Source organism: Coregonus clupeaformis, chromosome 16 (genome assembly GCF_020615455.1).
Source record: "Coregonus clupeaformis isolate EN_2021a chromosome 16, ASM2061545v1, whole genome shotgun sequence".
NCBI lineage: Eukaryota > Metazoa > Chordata > Actinopteri > Salmoniformes > Salmonidae > Coregonus > Coregonus clupeaformis.
In genome coordinates, this window is record NC_059207.1 from 43,411,249 (window position 1) to 43,436,718 (window position 25,470).

At 41.6% G+C, this 25,470-nt stretch overlaps 1 protein-coding gene across 1 annotated transcript; it reads right to left on the reverse strand.

Annotated features, from left to right (window-relative positions):
• Positions 1-78: 78 nt before the first annotated feature.
• Positions 79-25,160, reverse strand: LOC121584668 (prolactin receptor). Its single transcript, XM_041900700.2, has 9 exons — positions 24,982-25,160; positions 22,952-23,053; positions 13,150-13,282; positions 12,518-12,687; positions 7,796-7,965; positions 7,393-7,534; positions 1,747-1,843; positions 1,562-1,631; positions 79-1,377 (listed from the first exon to the last, which is right to left on the reverse strand). The coding sequence occupies exons 2-9, from the start codon at positions 23,016-23,018 to the stop codon at positions 544-546; spliced, it is 1,683 nt and encodes a 560-aa protein (XP_041756634.1). The 5' UTR covers positions 23,019-23,053; positions 24,982-25,160; the 3' UTR covers positions 79-543.
• Between the last annotated feature and the right edge of the window lie 310 nt (positions 25,161-25,470).

The following is a 25,470-nucleotide window of genomic DNA, read 5'->3' on the forward strand; positions in this document are numbered from 1 at the left end:
TATTTTATAACATATTAAATTAATGATATGGTTAACAGTGACCAATAATGATCTAAAGTGATATATATTGTATTTTTACATTCATTGTTTGTATTTAAATTGTATTTCTTCTGATGCATCATTTTGAATGTGACTGTAGTGTCAATGCAGTAAAACTGCCCCCAAATCAAAATGATCAAAGCTGTACAAAAAAATCAGTTATTCTTCTTTAAGCAATTACAATGAAAAATCTCATTCAACATTCATCAATTGTCTTGACTCTTGAATATGGAATGTTTTCGTTAAGTGAGTTTCCTTGTTACGCTTTCTTGTGTGTAACTTGTGGCCAGTGTTTTAATCTCAAGACATACAATAATTACTAATCAGAAAATACCATATTTATCCGGTCACTGTATACAGTACATACAAAAACCTATATCCTGAGGAACATGACATTATAGTCAATTCTCTTGTCAGTGAAAATGTCACAATCTATCCTGAGTATTTATTTTTTCATTTGTTTCATTGCAATGTCCCAAATGTCATTTCAGACAAAATGACGTTTTACAAAATGTGTGATATAGTAACAGGCTCCACATAACCATTAGATCCTATATGCACTCCCTCTTTTGCAGGCACTGTTATATGAGGTTTACATGGCTTCTGGTGGAGACATTTCTCTGATTGATTGCCTCTCACCTTACAGGAAGTGCAATTGAGGGGGACCGTTTCTCTCTTGAGCAGCACTACATTATCATTCTCCACCACACTCACTTTGCTATAGTCCTCCTGCCTCTGATCCACCTCGGGTACCAGCACCTGTAGGCCTATGCTCTTTTTCCACCTCTGAACTTCCACATAACCAATGTCCTTCGAGGGAGTCACAATATTCTGTGATGACAAATTATGTTTGTCATCACAGTTTGATTGGCTCTTGACCACTGTTTCCCTGTAGTCTAGATGTTGTCTGGCTAAGCTGTCCCAGAGATCTTTATGATGGCTTAAGGATCGATGCTTGCTGGAAACAGGTGCTTGCTTTGGCGTTTCAGTAACATTGTTGAATGGCTTCTTCTGAGGACATGGATGAGCTGTAACGTCAGTGGACAGGCTCTTGGTATTCCTAAACGTAGATTCAAGCCCCTCAGTATTACCCTGTTCCACTGTCTCTCTGCCGCCATCAACTTTTACTTCCTTATTCTTAGCCTCCATCAACAGGCTGTGGTCATGGCGACCATGATCTATGGAGTTTTTTGTCCTTGTTTGTCCATTCTGAAGATCTGGTGTCACCTGTTCACTATCAAACACCAGCAGATAGTCCACCTGCTGGTCCTTAGTGGCCATGGTGGGAGGAAAGCCCTGGTTGATCAGAGAGCTGAGAATGTCATCAGACCGCCCACTCTGGAAGAGAGTTGCATAAGATGAACAATACTGGAGGAGGGAAATATTATCTTAAAATGTAGACCTGCATGTCTAAATTCATGTTCCGAATAATTTTTGTGTGTCTGTTTCTGTGCTGTCTGGGGGTTGGGAGAAGAGCAAAATAAGAATTTAGTATAAAATGGACAAGTACATTGCACTTTACCTTGAGGAGTTGTGTATCTAGTCCTGATATCTTTGGACCAGGAACAGGAGGCAGAAGACAAAGCTTCACACTGGGACAAAAAAGATGGCAAAGAACATAGTTTGTATGGTACTCACAATTTGAATATATTATAGATAATTTGAAAATAATACTTTTAAAATATTATTTTTAAGAAAAATACATACTATTTTCTCTTCATAGCCAGGGTGAAGGTAACAAGCAGGAGTATAAAAGCAGAAAAGACGGCGACCACAATCCAGATCGATCGCTCCTTCAGAGTGTCTACAAAACACGCACAAAACAAACACATGGGAGAGAACAGCTTCAGACTGAATTTCAAATGCATACTGTATATCAGGGTTGTGCTCAATTCAGAACGTAATTGAGAATGCCTCATAAATTCCAAGTCAATTAATGAATTGAATTTGAATTGAAGTAGTAAACAGGATACAGAATTGCAATTCAAATTTTAATTAAAGGAAATATAATTTAATTCAGTGAAATTCAAATGGCTCTTCTATTCTAAGGTGCAAACTATACAAATATACATATTATACATAAAACATCAAACATGTCGCTATATATATGCATATAAAATATTGTTGAAACAATTGAGTTTCAGGACAAACTATTACATTTAATTATTAAGAAAAACAAAACCTGTATGCAAATATTCTAAGTTATTATATTTCATTAATACATTTACATTTTAGTCATTTAGCAGACACTCTTATCCAGAGCGACTTACAGTTAGTGAGTGCATACATTATTTTTTATTTTTTCATACTGCCCCCCCGTGGGAATCGAACCCACAAGCCTGGCGTTGCAAACGCCATGCTCTACCAACTGAGCTACATCCCTGCCGGCCATTCCCTCCCCTACCCTGGGCCAATTGTGCGCCGCCCCATTAATCACTTAAATTTTCTTAAATATGGGGAAAATACAACATTTCCCAGAATGCATTAGTTTAGCCCAAAAATTGGCCCTGCGTCGTCCGGGTTTGGCCGGGGTAGGCCGTCATTGTAAATAAGAATTTGTTCTTAACTGACTTGCCTAGTTAAATTAAGGTTAAATAAAAAATACAATAAATTAAATATCAATAAAAACCCTCAAGTTGACCCTAAAACCTTCAAAAAGAAGCCAAACCAAAAAAACGGTTGGTGGAAATATCATTGGCTACTCTAAGCACTAAGGTTAAAAGAGTATATGAACATTGTTTCCAGAGAAAAGTGATATATTCTTTCGTATCCGGAAGTGTGACCTGTCAGATTCAATGAAACTATGACTTTGTGGAATTTCTTTGAATTGCACTGAATTACATTTTACTTCCTATCACTCAAACTCAAATAAAACTCGACATCCTGTGGGGTGTGGTCAATTAAATTCGAATTGAACGGGAGAGGTGTTCTGGTGCTCTAATTGATGACGTATGTCGCGCAGCAAGAGTCAAGTGGAGACGAACGGATTGAGTCAGTCAGTCGTCCTGATGAGCCCTTCCCAGCTAACTAGTTTATAGATGTGGCTCGAAACTTCAGCAATAATTAAAAACTTGTCTGCCGAAGTTGGGACTTGCGAGCTTGTTCAGAATCATTCCGTCTTTATCGGGAGTAATTGTTTGTGTTTTTTAAAACAAAAATGTAGAGGTTAATGCCATAATTGTACATTTTCGGTGAAAATCCCTACAATACATGTGCTTTAGCTTTAGCTGTCACCCTCGCCTGATATTGGCTATCCTATCTAGCTACTTCCCTCCTTACTGCGGTAAGCAGGAGCGAAGGACACTGTTGTGTTACCGGCTAGCAGCACTCTCCCCATTGAGCAGTAGACTATATCACAGTGACATCCAGACTGTTACCAGTACCCAATACCAATACTACAAGTTATTTCTCGTGAAGGTTGTTATCATACTCGAAATAAAATCAAATGGGATGGAACAAATTGGCCACTTTAGCTACCACCGCCGACATGTGATACAGCTTCCCAATGGGAAGCAACTTCTGTCCAGTGGGAAGCAACTCACGTCGGCAAGTACTAGCCTCTTCTGTCGCCCGGAGCAAAGACGCTATCAAGCACATTGATACAACATCATTGCACTGGTCATTCGCAATGGCTTGTCGTTATGTTAACTAATTGGCATGTCACGGGGACATCCAGATGGTGACCAATACTACAATTGATTTCTCTCTCGCCCATCGAAATAAACATTATTTTACAAGTTTTAACTAGCGCCATGCTGCTGCTGTTGTTGTCAGCTAGCCAGCATAAACTATACTGAACAAAAATATAAAAGCAACATGTAAAGTGTTGGTCCCATGTTACATAAGCAGAAATAATGGATCCCAGAAATGTACCAAACGCACAAAAAGCTTATTTCTCTAAAATGTTGTCCACAAATTTGTTGTGGCATATCAAGAAGCTGATTATGAAGCATGATCATTACACAGGTGCACCTTGTGCTGGGGGCAATAAAAGGCCACTCTAAAATGTGCAGTTTTGTCACAACACAATGCCACAGATGTCTCAAGTTTTGAGGGAGCGTGCAATTGGCATGCTGACTGCAGGAATGTCCACCAGAGCTGTTGCCAGAGACTGTAATGTTAATTTCTCTACCATAAGCCGCCTCCAAGGTCGTTTTAGAGAATTTGGCAGTACGTGTAACCGGACTAAAAAACGCAGCCCACGTGTAACCACACCAGCCCAGGACCTACACATCTGGCTTCTTCACCTGCAGGATCATCTGAGACCAGCCACCCGGACAGCTGATGAAATTGAGGAGTATTTCTGTCTGTAATAAAGCCCTTTAGTGGGGGAAAACTAATTCTGATTGGCTGGGCCTGGTTCCCTAGGCCCACCCATGGCTGCGCCCCTGCCCAGTCATGAAAAATCCATAGAATTTATTTATTTCAATTTACTGATTTCCTTATATGAACTGTAACTCAATAAAATCTTGAAATTGTTGCATGTTGTGTTTAGATTGTTGTTCAGTATAGCTTGCCGGGAGGGGCTCATCAGGACGACTGACTGAACCAAATCCATTCGTCTCCACTTGACTCTCAGCTGCGCAACGTACAATTTGGGCACAAGACGTGCAGGCCAGGGTTGGGTACTGTCGTAGTAAATATATAATGTTATAGCTTGGTCTGACTAAAATCTTGTGCATGACCCATTTTGTGTTGGGCGTTTGTTTTCAATACAATGGACAAAAGGGTCCTATCTTGTCAGCCTTGTCAGCAGGTGGCCAAGGACAACACCCACGCCATAGGTCTCTCAGTTCTTCCAACTCACGAGTTCTTGCTCTGAGGACACACACACACACACACACACACACACATCATCACTGATAAACACACACACACACACACACACACACACACACACACACACACACACACACACACACACACACACATCATCACTGTTAAACACACACACACACACACACACACACACACACATCATCACTGTTAAACACACACACACACACACACACACACACAAAAATCCCCTTCTCTTAGGCTGAACATTTGAAGACAGAGAACCCGACTCAGAGCCAATGCAACAGTGACACTAGCCTGGAGGGGACCTCGCCCAACTCATCAGGACCAATCAGAAGATCAGAACTACTAGATTCAACCTACTTCATTTTATTGCATAAAATGTCAGCACACAATGTTTCGGGGCTCTCTTCTGATAAACTCCCTACGAGGTTGACGAACGAGTCCGTGCACGCTATTCCAGATATCTTTACCTCTGAATAAACTGCCTTATATTATACAATTATCCACCTTGTCCAAAAGTCTCTACTTGGTCTCGGTTCTCCAGTAAACTTGTGATCATCAACAGTACGTTACTTTCTAAATGTAATCCGTTACAGTTACTGTACGAAAGGCTGTGAACTATTTGTATTTAATCATATCAGTAATGTTAGTTCATCATATCAGAGCTGTAGCTCCGCCCACCGGTGAAGTGGAGCAGAAGATCAGCTCGAGAGAAGTCAAGTGAGAGAAAGTTCCAGCCATCCTTTTTTTCCCCCACCAGTTAGCTTTCATTGTGTTAGCCAAGGCCAGTGTGCGTCCTTATTGATACGCAAGTACATATCTTTCAGGTGTTTATGTCTGAAGATGCACTCTGCGACGATAATGTCATATTTATGGGTATGCTAATTAGTAGTTTCTACTGCTGTGAGCTGGCTAGCTCTGTTTTAGTTGTCATATCATTTCGGACATTTAACCCTATATTTGTATAGGATAATGTGCCCCAGTGCGTCGTTTATATGCCCTGCTATTGTATAGGTGTATGGTATATCAGTATGTGGGTATTACATTGTATTTCACTGTTTAGAGGTCTTCAAGTTAATTGTGCAGTTGTTGCCCTGTATTGAAGATGACGGTGTTATGTTTTGTAGTACACGTGCGGCGGGAACCCCTTTGATCTCAAATGTGTGCAGTCACAGTCACGTTGCATTGCGCTGTATGAGCTTGTATACTATTTGCATGTGAAAAATGTATGCCATATGCTGCATTTGCTATAGGCCTATTGTTTACGTTTTTGTTGCTGACACTTTGATATCGCGATCATTTGCAGCTGTTTAAGTCTATCAAAAGTGCCCCAGTTTGAGCATGTGTCCGTTAGGCCTATGGACATTTTATTTTTGAATCAGCACGAATTAGATTGAGCAATAAAAGCCCCACTCGTGGTGTTCTTAAATAAAACTTTATGACAGTATGGAGCACAATACCACGGGGCCGTTTAGAAGGGAGGAATCAAACTTTTATTTGATAGTGCGGATCCCACCCAACCTATCTCTGCAGCTGTTGTTCTTAAACGGAAGCGAACGAAACGGGGAGGGACCTACCTGAATTTGTCCAATAGAAACTCTTGTTTTGCTCAGTTTGCTTCCATTTGGTTCTTAAACGGTAAACGGTTTCCGTAATCAATGCACCCCTGGTCGCAAAAACAATGATTGATAGGCAGTTTAAACTTCTTCAATTCAACCATTATTGGGTTAAAAATACACATATACGTACATTTGTGAACAGCAATCATTCTCCATAAAGCTGAAATAGACAAATGAGAGCAGCAGTGTGATTCACACCAATGCCCTATATAGCCTAGATATCAATAATAAGTGCTATCCGTATCTCCTGTAGGCTACACGATTGCTGCCGTCCTTACCTCCATGTGTTTATTCAAGTTGGATATTCTTTTGATGCCGACAGCAGTCGCACCATTGGAAGACATAGCTTGGACATTAGCCTATTCCTGCTCTTCTCGCGAACCATCAAAAACATTTTGGTGTGTTATCATAGCGGTCTCTGACTTGTGGTCAGACTCGCTCAGGCGGAACAAACTTAAACTTGCGCCTTTTTCAATGATGATTTGAATGTCATTGAGAAAACAGAAAGGTGTCAAATATTTCTGAATTTTAATGTAATCCTAATGTAATAGTTTTTCAAAAGTATCTGCGATCTGAATGGAATATTTATGCTGGGAACGTAACAGATTACAGTTACAGTTCACATGTATTCCTTTACTCCCCTACCCTGCAGATGTGTCCATATAGCCTCTCCCAATTTAAGTTGAATAGGAGTCAGTTCCCAAATTCTGAATTGAGCACAACCCTGCTTTATATCAACAGTAAGTATTGTATGTCCAAGTATGTTCACTATGCTTATCTGAAATTATCTTACTGGTGGACAGATAACCTTGATCCCATCTGTACATCAACCACCTTGGATGCCACAAAGTGGTACAGTAAGGACCAAGATAGCATAGAACCATTGACCTCTGCAACTTGTTGATGGAAATAAAATAATCATAAAAAATCTTACAGTCAGGGACCTCCGTGTGTGTAGTGGTGCTCCACTCGCTCCAGAGGCTATGGTCTAGTTCACAGCGAACCTGGACCATGTAGACCTCTCCTGGATGCAGACTGTAGATGATCAACTGGGTCTGCTTCCCTGAGGCATACTCCTGTAAAGACAAATACAAGGAAACTAAGAAGAGCCTGGACCTGAACAACTGTTTGTATATAACATCAACTAAATGGATACTAAACAGTTAATAAATAAGGCAACATTTACATTTCTTAAACTCAAACTTTATATACATTCCTACATATTGACCCTCTAGCTGAGTAAAGTACAATGAGAGTAAAATAAATAACGGGGAATTTATCAAATCTCTTTTTGCCTTGTCTGTCTACTCTATAGAGTAACCCATCCGCAAACACACCTCCCACTTGTCCTTCTTATTCTGTCGTTTCACCCGTAGTTGGTAGGTGAGAGTGATCCAGCCAGAGCGTGTGTCGGCCTCGTGAGGGGGATCCCATTTCACCAGGAGGTGTGGGCTCTCCTCAGTCTCCACCACAGACACTGTCACATTCTCTGGGGCATTGGGCTGGACTGCATGAAGCACAGTTAGAACACAACCAATTTCTGTAGGGCTCCAATACACTTGATCCATATACAGTATGTTCTATATCAGGGATGGGCAACTGACGGCCCACCCCCCCTTTTGTAGACCCGCGGATTAATAAAAATAAAAAAAGACGCTTTTTTTTGGGGGGGGGGGGGACCTCAGTCGGGGTCTCAATTTACTGTTGAGAGTTAGAATAGTAGAATACACAAGGAGCAATTTCGAAATGTGGTTGTGCATCAGCAGTTTTTCTCTTGTTATGTCAGTCAACTGACAGTCAGTCACTTAACCCATGTCAGCTAAAATGTTTTAGATTGGTAAATTAGTCTAGCCAGCTATCTAAACTTGTAGTAACCATGGTCGAATTACCGACCGGTGGGCCCCCATTGATTTTGTTAGTCACTCTCACTCAGATATAATATAAAAAACTGAAAACATTTCTCTCCACCCTATGGCAAAATATGTAGAATTGCAGGAAATTAGCTGTAAAACGGCACATTTTTCTCTCTGCCCCATGGTAATATGAGTAGAATTGCATGAAATGAGTTATCAAATTACAAAATCTTCAATCCGCCCCATGGCAAAATATGTAGAATTGCAGCGAACTTGCTTCAAAACTGCAAAATGTTCTCTACCCCCTGGCAAAATGTTCTCTACCCCCTGGCAAAATGTTCTCTACCCCCTGGCAAAATGTTCTCTACCCCCTGGCAAAATGTTCTCTACCCCCTGGCAAAATGTTCTCTCTACCCCCTGGCAAAATGTTCTCTACCCCCTGGCAAAATGTTCTCTACCCCCTGGCAAAATGTTCTCTACCCCCTGGCAAAATGTTCTCTACCCCCTGGCAAAATGTTCTCTACCCCCTGGCAAAATGTTCTCTACCCCCTGGCAAAATGTTCTCTACCCCCTGGCAAAATGTTCTCTCTACCCCCTGGCAAAATGTTCTCTACCCCCTGGCAAAATGTTCTCTACCCCCTGGCAAAATGTTCTCTACCCCCTGGCAAAATGTTCTCTACCCCCTGGCAAAATGTTCTCTACCCCCTGGCAAAATGTTCTCTATACCCCCTGGCAAAATGTTCTCTATACCCCCTGGCAAAATGTTCTCTATACCCCCTGGCAAAATGTTCTCTACCCCCTGGCAAAATGTTCTCTACCCCCTGGCAAAATGTTCTCTATACCCCCTGGCAAAATGTTCTCTACCCCCTGGCAAAATGTTCTCTACCCCCTGGCAAAATGTTCTCTACCCCCTGGCAAAATGTTCTCTACCCCTGGCAAAATGTTCTCTACCCCCTGGCAAAATGTTCTCTACCCCCTGGCAAAATGTTCTCTACCCCCTGGCAAAATGTTCTCTACCCCCTGGCAAAATGTTCTCTACCCCCTGGCAAAATGTTCTCTATACCCCCTGGCAAAATGTTCTCTACCCCCTGGCAAAATGTTCTCTACCCCCTGGCAAAATGTTCTCTACCCCCTGGCAAAATGTTCTCTACCCCATGGCAAAATGTTCTCTACCCCCTGGCAAAATGTTCTCTACCCCCTGGCAAAATGTTCTCTACCCCCTGGCAAAATGTTCTCTACCCCCTGGCAAAATGTTCTCTACCCCCTGGCAAAATGTTCTCTACCCCCTGGCAAAATGTTCTCTCCGCCCCATGGCAAAATGTTCTCTACCCCCTGGCAAAATGTTCTCTACCCCCTGGCAAAATGTTCTCTACCCCCTGGCAAAATGTTCTCTACCCCCTGGCAAAATGTTCTCTACCCCCTGGCAAAATGTTCTCTACCCCCTGGCAAAATGTTCTCTACCCCCTGGCAAAATGTTCTCTATACCCCCTGGCAAAATGTTCTCTCCGCCCCATGGCAAAATGTTCTCTACCCCCTGGCAAAATGTTCTCTACCCCCTGGCAAAATGTTCTCTACCCCCTGGCAAAATGTTCTCTCCGCCCCATGGCAAAATGTTCTCTACCCCCTGGCAAAATGTTCTCTACCCCCTGGCAAAATGTTCTCTACCCCCTGGCAAAATGTTCTCTACCCCCTGGCAAAATGTTCTCTACCCCTGGCAAAATGTTCTCTACCCCCTGGCAAAATGTTCTCTACCCCCTGGCAAAATCTTCTCTCCGCCCCATGGCAAAATGTTCTCTACCCCCTGGCAAAATGTTCTCTACCCCCTGGCAAAATGTTCTCTACCCCCTGGCAAAATGTTCTCTATACCCCCTGGCAAAATGTTCTCTACCCCCTGGCAAAATGTTCTCTACCCCCTGGCAAAATGTTCTCTATACCCCCTGGCAAAATGTTCTCTACCCCCTGGCAAAATGTTCTCTACCCCCTGGCAAAATGTTCTCTCCGCCCCATGGCAAAATGTTCTCTCCGCCCCATGGCAAAATGTTCTCTCCGCCCCATGGCAAAATGTTCTCTCCGCCCCATGGCAAAATGTTCTCTCCGCCCCATGGCAAAATGTTCTCTCCGCCCCATGGCAAAATCTTCTCTCCGCCCCATGGCAAAATGTTCTCTCCGCCCCATGGCAAAATGTTCTCTATACCCCCTGGCAAAATGTTCTCTACCCCCTGGCAAAATGTTCTCTATACCCCCTGGCAAAATGTTCTCTACCCCCTGGCAAAATGTTCTCTATACCCCCTGGCAAAATGTTCTCTACCCCCTGGCAAAATGTTCTCTACCCCCTGGCAAAATGTTCTCTACCCCCCTGGCAAAATGTTCTCTACCCCCTGGCAAAATGTTCTCTACCCCCTGGCAAAATGTTCTCTCTACCCCCTGGCAAAATGTTCTCTACCCCCTGGCAAAATGTTCTCTACCCCCTGGCAAAATGTTCTCTACCCCCTGGCAAAATGTTCTCTACCCCCTGGCAAAATGTTCTCTACCACCTGGCAAAATGTTCTCTACCCCCTGGCAAAATGTTCTCTACCCCCTGGCAAAATGTTCTCTCTACCCCCTGGCAAAATGTTCTCTACCCCCTGGCAAAATGTTCTCTACCCCCTGGCAAAATGTTCTCTACCCCCTGGCAAAATGTTCTCTACCCCCTGGCAAAATGTTCTCTACCCCCTGGCAAAATGTTCTCTACCCCCTGGCAAAATGTTCTCTATACCCCCTGGCAAAACGTTCTCTATACCCCCTGGCAAAATGTTCTCCATACCCCCTGGCAAAATGTTCTCTACCCCCTGGCAAAATGTTCTCTACCCCCTGGCAAAATGTTCTCTACCCCCTGGCAAAATGTTCTCTACCCCCTGGCAAAATGTTCTCTACCCCCTGGCAAAATGTTCTCTATACCCCCTGGCAAAATGTTCTCTACCCCCTGGCAAAATGTTCTCTACCCCCTGGCAAAATGTTCTCTACCCCCTGGCAAAATGTTCTCTACCCCATGGCAAAATGTTCTCTACCCCCTGGCAAAATGTTCTCTACCCCCTGGCAAAATGTTCTCTACCCCCTGGCAAAATGTTCTCTACCCCCTGGCAAAATGTTCTCTACCCCCTGGCAAAATGTTCTCTACCCCCTGGCAAAATGTTCTCTCCGCCCCATGGCAAAATGTTCTCTACCCCCTGGCAAAATGTTCTCTACCCCCTGGCAAAATGTTCTCTACCCCCTGGCAAAATGTTCTCTACCCCCTGGCAAAATGTTCTCTACCCCCTGGCAAAATGTTCTCTACCCCCTGGCAAAATGTTCTCTCCGCCCCATGGCAAAATGTTCTCTCCGCCCCATGGCAAAATGTTCTCTCCGCCCCATGGCAAAATGTTCTCTACCCCCTGGCAAAATGTGTAGAATTACAGGAAATTAACTCCAAAACGCTGCGCTGTCAATGTTTTGCTGGCAAATTGGGGGCAATTTCCAAAAGGCTAGGCCCTATAGGCTCTGCCTGCATACAGTATTTGGGTATGGATGTTGGTACACAGACCCGCTAGTCACTGCAGCTCCTCATGATGAGTCCAGATTTTTTGTGGCCCTCACCCCCATCAAAGTTGCCCATCCCTGCTCTATATAGACATAAGAATGGATGTTCCCTCAAACATATGCAAATCAAATCAGGTTTTATAAATATAGTCTAAACATTGTAATATTTTGTTTTCCTGTTTTTCAATTATTTGTTAGTTTTTTGGTCATAATGGAGTAGATCAATATAATACACAATTCCAGCCACCTGTCAATAAAGTAACACATCAATAACCCAATTTGTTTTCTTTGCATTTATCCAATGACAAAACAAACAAAAAGTAAGCCAGAGTCTACACAGTCGGGTCGGGAGCATGTGACCACATACTACAAGATATGAAACATGATCTAAGTTATGCACAGGACACAAACCAGCTCATTCTCATTCTAGTCCAGTAAGTTCAGGTGGTTCCTGTATCCAAACCAGTCAGTGTGTATTTTTCTATTCTCAGGGATACTGCTTTACAGTAAATTGACTTGTGGTGACTGATGAATATTCTACTGTAGGTTTGTGTGCTGCAAGCTCTGCTACCTAAAGTGTCAACTAATCAAAAAAGTTGTTAATGCATGAATGATCGATTGATTATTTCTAACATCGGGAGAGCAGCTTACCAATATACATGACATCCACCTCCAGTGGGTCAGAGACAGTGATGCCCAGAGAGTTGATGGCCACCACCGTGATGTTGTAGTTGACCCATATAGAGGTGTGGCTCTTGTTGAAGAAGCACGAGTTGCTCCCTGCAGTTTGGTAATCTGGACACTCGTACATTCCATCGGAGCTGCACAAAGACAAACAATACCTTTTCTGACATTCATAGGGGTGAATGCTGGTGATGTGTGCTGGTGCGGGCCTCACAATAAAGCTCGCATTACATCAATGTAGATAAATACAACACGTGAACACTCAAGGCTGTTTTGCAATGCAGGGCTGGTTGACTGCTCTGGTGAAATTGATAAGTCAGAGGTAGGTAACTCAGAAACAAAGTTGTGTACTCAGTTGACTGATCTTGCACGTGTTAAGTATGGAGACTGTATGGAGACTAGTACTTTTCTACAGTCAGTGGATTTCAATGGTGTTCAGTGCTGACACAGGACAGCTTCAATACACATATCAATAATGTTGAAGCTGGGTAACTAGAACTAGCACCATATAATCATAATAAGAGTGGTCTTGACTCTAGACCTACAAATCAACAGTGAACACAACCAAAATATAAATGATTAAAATGGGTGCTACGAACTCTTCTTTCTGGTAGTAGAGGTGCTGGGTTGTGGGTAGTCCTCCATCAAAACCAGGCTCCCACCGGCATGTAAAGGTCTCCTTCTCAGGGGATCGACAGTTGATGAGCACAGGTTTCCCTGGGGGAGAGATACCTGGGTGCACACACAGACCACAGCTGGACATTAGCTCATGACAATCTACCTGTAACTGCACATAACATGTTGTGGAACATCTATATTTATATGCCAGGAAAATTGCCAAAGACTCCCGAGACATGGACTGTTCAGCATGCGGTACCAGTGCATCAAGGCTCAGACCAACAGACTCCTTAACAGCTTCTATCCCCTGGCCATAAGACTGTTAAATGGCTAACAACTACTGCTAAAATGATTATTGATTAGATGTATTACTACCACTACAATGCTGTTAATTGATTATTGATTGCCATTACCATTAGTATACATCTATTTATCCTGCTAGTGGTGACTATTACTCCTGTTTACATGTAATATTGCCATTAGTATATTACCATAAGTATGTATATATTCCTGCTACCACTCACTTTTAGCCCTGTTTACATGTACACTGAGTTTACAAAACATTAAGAACACCTGCTCTTTCCATGACATAGACTGACCAGTTGAATCCAGGTGAAAGCTATGATCTCTTATTGATGTCACTGGTTAAATCTACGTAAATCAGAGGAGGAGACAGGTTAAATAATGGTTTTTAAGCCTTGAGACAATTGAGACATGGATTGTGTATGTGTACCATTCAGAGGGTGAATGGGCAAGACAAAAGATTGAAGTGCCTTTGAACGGGATATGGTAGTAGATGCCAGGTGCACCGGTTTGTGTCAAGAACTGCAACGCTGCTGGGTTTTTCACGCTCAACTGTTTCCCGTGTGTATCAAGAATGGTCCACCACCCAAAGGACATCCAGACAACTTGACAATTCTGTGGGAAGCATTGGAGTAAACATGGACAAGCATCCCTGTGGAATGCTTTCGACACCTTGTAGAGTCCATGCCCCGACAAATTGAGGCTGTTCTGAGGGCAAAAGGGGTGAAACTCCAAAATGGCTATTGCTGATATTCGACAGTAGCTTACTTAGATGAGGAACATGCATGGAGCCACAGTTATTCTAGGAAAAAGTAATATTTTGAAGCAGAGACCAAAAATAGGTTAATTAGAAACCTTGGAATCTGCTTTTTCTGATAGGGTATAGCAATCAAAACATCTGGCCTGCAGGGACCTCTAGGATGATATAGAAAAAGTGCTATTTGGTAAGCTCCATTCCCTTCTTTCTCAATGCACGCTGCGCTGGTCATCAGTCTCTTCATTCTCTATTTGACAATTAATAATATTGTCACCCATCAGACTATTGTCAATTTAATCTTGTCTTTAGGCCACATCTATTATTATTATTATTATTATAATTATATGTGTGAAATTAGTTTCAATATAGTTTAGGTGTATATTGGACGGGCTAGCTGGGCAGGCAACTGTTGTCTTACAGTCAGAAAATACTTTAGTATTTACAGTCTATGCGCTTCTGGATAAATTAATCAATTTTCTGACTGATTCCAATTTACATTTGGTGTCCTGAGGTTTCCTATGACCCATGTTAACATAATAAATGCATGATTTATTCTGGAATATTTACACAATTGAAATATCAACATCAGAATGACTGTCATGGCCATTCTAGTAGTTATGGAATTCCAGCGCTCTGAGTTCTAGTTAGCTAGCTGGCTAATTGGTTTTGTTCGAATGATACAGCGGGAAACTAAAAAAATACAGTAAATTGAAGAGTCGCCTGAAGCTTGAGAGGAATGGGAGATGCATTAGAGCAAGGAAGGGCAACTTTGATGGGGATAGGAGCCACCTGACCACATTCCTCTGATCAAGCCATGAACTGTCCCTCTCCATCTTTGTAGGATGCATGCACTCAATGTTAGGCCTACTGCTGATAGGTAGCTCTCTCTGCTCTCTCCCTCCCCTCTGTCTGTCCTTGATTGCAGGAGTGAAGTCTGGTGTGCGGGAGTCAGGGTTCCAGCTGCAGCTCATTCACCATATCACCTCAGCCTTTAAGACCCGGTCAAACTTACCACTCATCGTCAGATCATAGTCAAGACGACCATATATTTGGAACCTGACTCCTGCCTCCGCTTCACTCCTGCCACCACCATCCTGCTCTCCATTACCGGACCTCTCTTTTGGACTCACCACGGACACTAGGACATTACGGTACCACACCTGCCCTGATCTGGATCTGTTACCCTCCCTGTACCTGGACTTGCTCTTCCCATATATTTGGAAACCTGGACTTTGAACATTGTAAATAAACCTGTTAAAACTTCTCTGGCTTGGTGTACTTGTCTGCATTTGGGTTCTTATCCAGTTAAATCATAACACTCAAAGACTTGGCCTCTATTGGTTGACCTAGCTAACTATAGCTAGGCTACTCATGAGGATGTATTGCTTGTTTGTTTTTTGCTTTTGAAGCGCATTGAAATGGTTATGAAAAGCTCTATAGAAATTCAATACAATTGTATTATTATATTACGAATATATGAAAACATGACGGGTTTCATCTTAATGAAAAAGGATCCAGACTGCTATCAACCAACATTAGCTCTGTGCTAAGAGTCATTCAGTGATGTGATGCTGTTAGGTCTACTGGAGCAAGCACATGTAAGGTAACCCTCATTGACTCTTATTTTATTCCACGTTCTCGCTCGAGGCATAGGCCCAATGGTGCAATTCTATGCAATCTTATATCTGTACAAATTTGGGCCAGCCCTATAGTATTTTCAAATGTGGGACTGCCCACTGAACATAGTATGCTTGTGTTGGAGACTCCGTCTGATTTGAGGTCTCGCAGCCCTGGACTGATTCATGTTAATGCCATAAGTTTGATCTTGAAAATTGATGTGGACATAATGTTTATAGATCTGATAGAGTTGGCAGAGGTTGGGGTGTCGCCATATTTACAAAGGACAATTTAAATGTTTCTGGACCTCTCACTACCTCAGTCGCTAAGCAATTTGAATGTCTAGTCCTAAATGAGGGCCTTGGTAATAATGCCCTGCCTCAACATGTGCTCTTAGCCGATTGTCTGACTTGCTATCTAACTATACTAAATCTGAAGTATTAATTTTGGGTGATCTTAATCTGGATTAGTTGATGCCAGCTTCTGATAGGCTGAAAGATATCGGCATTGAGCTAAATCTAACTTAACTGATAAGTGAACCAACCCGCCCCAACTTTAAACACCATGAAAAATCTACTCTTTTAGATATTGTTTTGACAAAAGCCCCTCATAAGCAGTTTTTGCTAATGAGTTCAGTGGCTCTTATCCCGTTGCCTGCATAAGAGATGCAAAGCTACAGTTGAAGTCGGAAGTTTACATACACCTTAGCCAAATACATTTAAGCTCAGTTTTTCACAATTCCTGACATTTAATCCTAGTAAAAATTCCCTGTCTTTGGTCAGTTAGGATCACCACTTTTTTTTAAGAATGTGAAATGTCAGAATAATAGTAGAGAGAATTATTTATTTCAGCTTTTATTTCTTTCATCACATTCCCAGTGGGTCAGAAGTTTACATACACTCAATTAGTATTTGGTAGCATTGCTTTTAAATTGTTTAACTTGGGTCAAATGTTTTGGGTAACCTTCCACAAGCTTCCCACAATAAGTTGGGTGAATTTTGGCCCATTCCTCCTGACAGAGCTGGTGTAACTGAGTCAGGTTTGTAGGCCTCCTTGCTCGCATACGCTTTTTCAGTTCTGCCCACACATTGTCTATAGGATTGTGGTCAGGGCTTTGTGATGGCCACTCCAATACCTTGACTTTGTTGTCCTTAAGCCATTTTGCCACAACTTTGGAAGTATGCTTGGGTTCATTGTCCATTTGGAAGACCGTTTGCGACCAAGCTTTAACTTCCTGACTGATGTCTTGAGATGTTGCTTCAATATATCCACATAATTTTCCTTCCTCATGATGCCATCTATTTTGTGAAGTGAAGTCCCTCCTGCAGCAAAGCACCCCCACAGCATGATGCTGCCACCCCCGTTCTTCACGGTTGGGATGGTGTTCTTCGGCTTGCAAGCCCCCCCATTTTCCTCCAAACATAACGATGGTCATTATGGGCAAACAGTTCTATTTTTGTTTCATCAGACCAGCGGACATTTCTCCAAAAAGTACGATCTTTGTCCCCATGTGCAGTTGCAAACCATAGTCTGGCTTTTTATGGCGGTTTTGGAGCCGTGGCTTCTTCCTTGCTGAGCGCACTTTCAGATTATGTTGATATAGGACTCATTTTACTGCGGATATAGATACTTTTGTACCTGTTTCCTCCAGCATCTTCACAAGGTCCTTTGCTGTTGTTCTGGGATTGATTTGCACTTTTCGCACCAAAGTACATTCATCAGTAGGAGACAGAACGAGTCTCCTTCCTGAGCGGTATGACGGCTGCGTGGTCCCATGGTGTTTATACTTGCATACTATTGTTTGTACAGTGAACGTGGTACCTTCAGGCATTTGGAAATTGCTCCCAAGGATGAACAAGACTTGTGGAGGTCTACATTTTTTTTTCTGAGGTCTTGGTTGATTTCTTTTGATTTTCCCATGATGTCAAGCAAAGAGGCACTGAGTTTGAAGGTAGGCCTTGAAATACATCCACAGGTACACCTCCAATTGACTCAAATGATGTCAATTAGCCTATCAAAAGCTTCTAAAGCCATGACATCATTTACTGGAATTTTCCAAGCTGTTTAAAGGCACAGTCAACTTAGTGTATGTAAACATCTGACCCACTGGAATTGTGATACAGTGAATTATAAGTGAAATAATCTGTCTGTAAGCAATTGTTGGAAAAATTACTTGTGTCATGCACAAAGTAGATGTCATAACCAACTTTCCAAAACTATAGTTTGTTAAAAAGAAATTTGTGGAGTGGTTGAAAAACGAGTTTTAATGACTCCAACCTAAGTGTATGTAAACTTCCGACTTCAACTGTACCTAAATCTCGTCTGACCAGTTTTACAAAGAGCCATTTTAGGAATTTTTATAAGCAACAATACTTGTCTGAACTGGGATTGTGTGAATGGAGGGTTGTGTCAGCTATCTCTGACTCCGATCAGGCCCTAAATGATTACAGATAAGCATGCACTGTTCAAGAAATGAAGGGTAAAGGATAGAGCTAAGTTCACGAAGTAACTATCAGATAAACGTCAGGAGAGAAATTTAGCTCAGGCTAAGGTTAGGATGACTGATTCTACGTTTGACTGGCAGTCCTTCAGACTCTTGAGAAATTGATGTCTATCACTGGTTAGAAAAGCAAAATCGACATACTTCTTGAACTGTGTATGTGAGAATGGTGGGAATCCAGCTGCCTTCTGGAAGGTAGTTAAATCTCTGAAACAAAACTTCACCCCCTCAATACCCCAGCAGGTTATGACAGCCTCTGGTCCCATAACAGATAAGATGGACATTTGTGGTGCTTTTAATAACCACTTTGCCTCAGCGGGCTACCTACATGATAGAATAGCTTCTGAAAACTCTGATTCCAGTACTGGGAGTCCTTTACTCATCGCGAGACAGGGGTGCAGAGAACGATACATTCCCAGATACACTTTCCTCATTTTCATTTCAACCATTTGATGTCTATGATGTACTAAGTGTCTTATTGAAGATCGATGTAAAACAATCCACTGGGGCTGACTCACTTGATCCCTTTCTGCTGCAGCGGTCTGCCCCACTTATTTAACTTGACAATTGTTACTGGGGTTATCCCTAAGATCTGGAAAACGGCACAAGTCCTCCCTCTACACAAAGGCGGAGATCCTTCTGACTTGGATAACTACTGTCCAATTTACAAGCTATCTTGCCTTGCCAAAGTCCCTAGGCAACTCTCAGCTTAGAACTGTTTTAACTTCTTATTCTATTCTTAAGGAGCACCAATCTGGTTTTAGACCTGGACATATCACAGTTTCAGCGGCTACACTTGTCTTAGATGCTGTGCTATATTGTTTAGACCATAAACATATTTTTGACCTGTCAAAGGCGTTCGATATGGTTGACCATTTATTACTTATTCAAAGTTTGTCTGAAATAGGCCTAGATCAGGCATCTTGCAATTGATTCAAGAACTATATAATGGACAGGACACAATGTTTGCTTACTGACGGTATCAAATCTAGTTTCCTCAATATTATGAAAGGTGTGCCGCAGGGGTCGATTTTAGGCCCTGTTCTCTTCACTATTTATATAAATAATATTGGTCTATCTGTTAAAACCTGTAACATTCATCTTTACGCGGATTATACAGTTATTTACTCCTATGACCCCTCAGTACAGCAGGCCATTCATGACGGCATGGTTTTGACTCAATTCAAAAATCACTTACTGATCTTAAACTAGTGCTAAATGCTAATAAAACAAAGTTTATGTTGTTCTTTAAGTCTCGTAATATTGACCCTGAGGACCTGCGTATTTGCACATTGAAGGGAGCCCAAATCTAGCAAGTTCCCCATTATAAGTACTTGGGTATTTGAATTGAAGATAAGCTGTCTTTAAAAACACACATTGAAAAACGGACAAAAAAGCTGAGAATTAAGATTGGTTTCTTTTATAAGAAATAAATCCTGCCTCACTTTTGAAAGTAGGAGGAAGATTGTTCAAGCAACTCTTCTTGCAGTACTTCATTACGGTGATATTGTCTACAGTACATGCGCACGGCAGCCTCTGTTTAAAAACCTTTAGATTCAGTCTATCACTCAGCACTGATTTTTATCACTGCGGACAATTTTCGTACACATCACTGCATTTTGTATAGTTCTGTTGGCTGGGAGTCTCTGACTACCAGAAGGGCCCAGCATGGGCTACTTTTTTGTACTTAACGCTGTTCTTCATTGACTCCCCCCACTACCTCAGAGATCCAGCAATTTTCAGACCCGCTCTCTGGACTGGCTGGTTCTGGAGTTCTCGCAGGTCTCCACTGAGCTGGGGGAAAATGCTTTTAGTTTTAATGCCCCCAGCTCATGGAATAGCCTTCAGGCCACCTTGAAGTTAGACTCACTGGTCTCCATTGGATAGTTTAAGGGAGGTGATACAGTGGGGGAAAAAAGTATTTAGTCAGCCACCAATTGTGCAAGTTCTCCCACTTAAAAAGATGAGAGAGGACTGTAATTTTCATCATAGGTACACGTCAACTATGACAGACAAATTGAGGGAAAAAAATCCAGAAAATCACATTGTAGGATTTTTAATGAATTTATTTGCAAATTATGGTGGAAAATAAGTATTTGGTCACCTACAAACAAGCAAGATTTCTGGCTCTCACAGACCTGTAACTTCTTCTTTAAGAGGCTCCTCTGTCCTCCACTCGTTACCTGTATTAATGGCACCTGTTTGAACTTGTTATCAGTATAAAAGACATCTGTCCACTACCTCAAACAGTCACACTCTAAACTCCACTATGGCCAAGACCAAAGAGCTGTCAAAGGACACCAGAAACAAAATTGTAGACCTGCACCAGGCTGGGAAGACTGAATCGACAATAGGTAAGCAGCTTGGTTTGAAGAAATCAACTGTGGGAGCAATTATTAGGAAATGGAAGACATACAAGACCACTGATAATCTCCCTCGATCTGGGGCTCCACGCAAGATCTCACCCCGTGGGGTCAAAATGATCACAAGAACGGTGAGCAAAAATCCCAGAACCACACGGGGGGACCTAGTGAATGATCTGCAGAGAGCTGGGACCAAAGTAACAAAGCCTACCATCAGTAACACACTACGCCGCCAGGGACTCAAATCCCGCAGTGCCAGACGTGTCCCCCTGCTTAAGCTAGTACATGTCCAGGCCCATCTGAAGTTTGCTAGAGTGCATTTGGATGATCCAGAAGAGGATTGGGAGAATGTCATATGGTCAGATGAAACCAAAATATAACTTTTTGGTAAAAACTCAACTCGTCGTGTTTGGAGGACAAAGAATGCTGAGTTGCATCCAAAGAACACCATACCTACTGTGAAGCATGGGGGTGGGAACATCATGCTTTGGGGCTGTTTTTCTGCAAAGGGACCAGGACGACTGATCCGTGTAAAGGAAAGAATGAATGGGGCCATGTATCGTGAGATTTTGAGTGAAAACCTCCTTCCATCAGCAAGGGCATTGAAGATGAAACGTGGCTGGGTCTTTCAGCATGACAATGATCCCAAACACACCGCCCGGGCAACGAAGGAGTGGCTTCGTAAGAAGCATTTCAAGGTCCTGGAGTGGCCTAGCCAGTCTCCAGATCTCAACCCCCATAGAAAATCTTTGGAGGGAGTTGAAAGTCTGTGTTGCCCAGCGACAGCCCCAAAACATCACTGCTCTAGAGGAGATCTGCATGGAGGAATGGGCCAAAATACCAGCAACAGTGTGTGAAAACCTTGTGAAGACTTACAGAAAACGTTTGACCTGTGTCATTGCCAACAAAGGGTATATAACAAAGTATTGAGAAACTTTTGTTATTGACCAAATACTTATTTTCCACCATAATTTGCAAATAAATTCATTAAAAATCCTACAATGTGATTTTCTGGATTTTTTTTTCTCATTTTGTCTGTCATAGTTGACGTGTACCTATGATGAAAATTACAGGCCTCTCTCATCTTTTTAAGTGGGAGAACTTGCACAATTGGTGGCTGACTAAATACTTTTTTCCCCCACTGTATGTGAGAGTTGTGTTTGTTTTGATTAATCTTGTTGTATTTTATTGTATTGTATTGATATTGTTATTTTACATTATGTTGTATTACATTTTATTGTATATCTTCATGTTCACAGGGCTCCCTTGTAAATGAGACCCTGGTTTCAATGGTGACCAACCCTTTATAAAAAAATATGAAAACATATAAACACCATATACACTGAGTGTATAAAACATTAGGAACAGCTGCTCTTTCCATGACATAGACTGACATTTACATTTACATTTTAGTCATTTAGCAGACGCTCTTATCCAGAGCGACTTACAGTTAGTGAGTGCATACATTGTTTTTATTTTATTTTATTTTTAACCAGGTGAATCCAGGTGAAAGCTATGATCCCTTATTGATGTCAAAAATCCACTTCAATCAGTGTTGATGAAGGGGAGGAGACAGGTTAAAGAATGGTTTTTAAGAAGAAAAAAATGGACAATTGAGACATGGACACTGGAGAATTGGAAAAACATTGCCTGGTCTGATGAATCCCGGTTTCTGCTGTTTCACTCTGATGGGAGGACTAGGGTATGGAGAAAAACACATGAGTACATGCATCCTCATGGTAGCAGTGTATCCATCTGCAATTAATCTTTGCCCCATACCACAAGGCTAGGATTGTCCAGTAATGGTTCCACAAACATGACAGTGAATTCAGTTTACTGCAGTGGCCTGCCCAGTCACCAGATCTCAATCCAATTGAGCATCTGTGGGATGAGATTAAACAAGCTATTCGGAGTAGAGATCCACTACCAGCCAACTTGACACAACTGTGGGGAAGCATTGGAGTCAACATGGGCCAGCATCCCTGTGAAATGCTTTTGACACTTTGTAGAGTCCATGTCCCAACTAATTGAGGTTGGTCTGAGTTCAAAAGGGGGTGCAACTCAATAGTAGGAAGGTGTTTCTAATGTTTTGTAAACTCAGTGTACAATGCCAATTTCAATTAATACAATGTAATTTCAATTAATACAATGTAATCCCAATAAAAAATTGGAATTCCCAAGACTTAAATGTTGTATGTTTGCGATACAGCAACAGTTACATCTATGCCTTTATTATAACTTACCAATGCAGTCCAAGACTTCAGAAAGCAGCAGCAACAACACCAGTGCCCCTCCAACTTCTCCCCACATCTTGCCCCTAACCTCACAGACAGTGGTGATGGGCCCTGGAAAGGGATGTGACATCCCATGGCTTAATTAAGTTAATGAAGTGCTACAAAAGTATTGTTTTTACTTGACAAAAAACATATAAAGGGTAAACAATGGCAAATGTGCATAAAGATCGCTGAATTCAGATATGGCGTCATTGTTTTAGCACTATCCACTGAGATATTAAACTACGCGCGCGATATGGTTCAATAAATCAGCACAATCTACAATCTACTCTACTTCATATTGCTGGCATCTTGAAGCTAAAATTGGGATCATGTTTACTCTGCTAATGACCATACAAAAAACAGAGTAACGGAGAGCAATGTACAATACGGCGAACTTATCAAAACCATAAATATAAATAAATCATAAATATCTCCTTTTAAAGACGGTTGGCAGTTTAAAGCACTGTGAGAGGTAGGATCCTGTCACTAGGGCCCTTGACTAAGTGATTGTTTTCGGAAGGAAGGTAAAGGGTACTGTCGGACGCACTGCACTGACCCAGAAAGGGGTGTTGAAAATAGTATAGCTAGTATAGCTTTTTAAATCCTACACATTTATTCAGTAAACCCTCTCACGATGCATACACACATACTATGTTTCTCTGCATGAAATATTAGCAATGTACGTGAGTACAATTTGTGGTAGTATGTGAAATGATAAGTTGGAAACAAACTTTGCAACCATATTCTTCAGGGCTATATTTCCCCTTTATGTGATCTAAGGAATGTCACTACTAGTGCAAGAGAGTGCAAAGTCAAATGAAAGTGGAGTTTAAAGGGACCACTGAGGACAATCAAGGAGGGCTAAAATGAGCATTTGTAATGAGGAGGGAGGCTATTCTTGTACAATTTGGGATCATTTGGCCTAATTTCTGAACACATTTATGACAGTTATGATTAATAACAGCTTAATTAACTTACTGAAACATATTTAGTGTTTAGTACTTGTACCCTGTGTTACCCTGTTGGTAAGTCCATCTTTCTGAGTCTCTGCCCTGATATAAACAACTGAAAGACCAAAGACTAACGACCCAAAACAGTTGATAGAAAAGAGATGTGCCTAAGAATGTTATTGCTGCACTCATGACCCGTCACCACAAACAGTGGCTATGACTCTGTGGGTCATTCAAAATACAAATAAATACAGGTAATACAGGTCAATACAGGTATGACTAACCCAGATAATTTACAAGGTTATGTGATGGTAGTTGCTCAGGGCAATGCTTAGGTGGGTTGGGGAGAGCTGGGGCGTCAGGTAGCTTAGTGGTTAAGAGCGTTGTGCCAGTAACCGAAAGGTCGCTGGTTCTAATCCCCGAGCCAACTAGGTGAAAAATCTGTCTGTGCCCTTAAGCAAGGCACTTAACCCTAATTGCTCCTGTAAGTCGCTCTGGATAAAGCGTCTGCTAAATAACTTAAATGTAAATGTAAAAATGTAAGCTGGGGTATGGCCTCATGGAAAGTTACTGAATTTGCTTTTGGTGTTCAATAGAAAATATGGTTGTGAGAAAACATTTGATATTAATAATAACATTTACATTTAGATATTGTTTTTATTTATTTATGTAATCATAACATAAATAAAACGACAATATCCAAGTGTACATTTTTATTATTAACACCATGAATTTGGCATACTAGTTATTTATAGGGCTATTTCAGGCCAAGTTCACATTGCTATTGTTTACGAGGCCAAAGACTGTTCCTGACTATCTACTGTAGCCAACATAACCCAAATCGTCATGTCACATTACTTCCTGACTATCTACTGTAGCCAACATAACCCAAATCGTCATGTCACATTACTTTAGTCTATAAAGGTAAGTCAATAAAAATTGAATTTACATGAAGTATGTAATACACGCAATATGTTTTAACTTACATAATATTGTATTTGAGAAAAAAGGTAAAATGAGTTACAATGTAAAATGTATAGTACTCACCTAGATAAAGCACGAATCCACTGGACTCGTGGTTAAAGTGCTGACATAAGAGGTGTGTTCTTGAATTGCATGACTATTTCTTATCTCAACGAATATCACATCTTATTTTGTAGTCTACAGTTGTCGAAGCCTCTGCTGCATTGGTACAATTCACATCGCTACCTGTATAGTACGGCAGTCAGTCTAGTCAGAGAGGAAGAGGCGAAGTGAGAGGATTTGCTCCACCCAAAATCTGTCCACGAAAAAAGCCCACGAAATAAATAATTGTTGTATGGAGGTCAATTAGAGAGTGTCGAATTTGGTAAGCAATATTTTTTATTGCAAATTTGCTATATGGGGCTTATTTGATCGAATAGAAGTTTCGTAATGGTGAGATTATTATGATTGTTATGAATGCACTAATATAAGTGGAAGCACATGGCATTTCGCCAACTTTGAAAAAAGACTTTATCTAGATATCCACTTATATATTTTAGCATGGACATTGCC

Coding starts and splice junctions, on each gene's coding strand:
- LOC121584668 (XM_041900700.2), bottom strand. CDS start 23,018: ATGTGGGGAGAAGTTGGAGGGGCACTGGTGTTGTTGCTGCTGCTTTCT. Junction 1,632..1,746: donor CTGGCTATGAAGAGAAAATA/GTATGTATTTTT, acceptor TTTTTGTCCCAG/TGTGAAGCTTTGTCTTCTGC. Junction 1,378..1,561: donor TAGATACACAACTCCTCAAG/GTAAAGTGCAAT, acceptor ACTCTCTTCCAG/AGTGGGCGGTCTGATGACAT.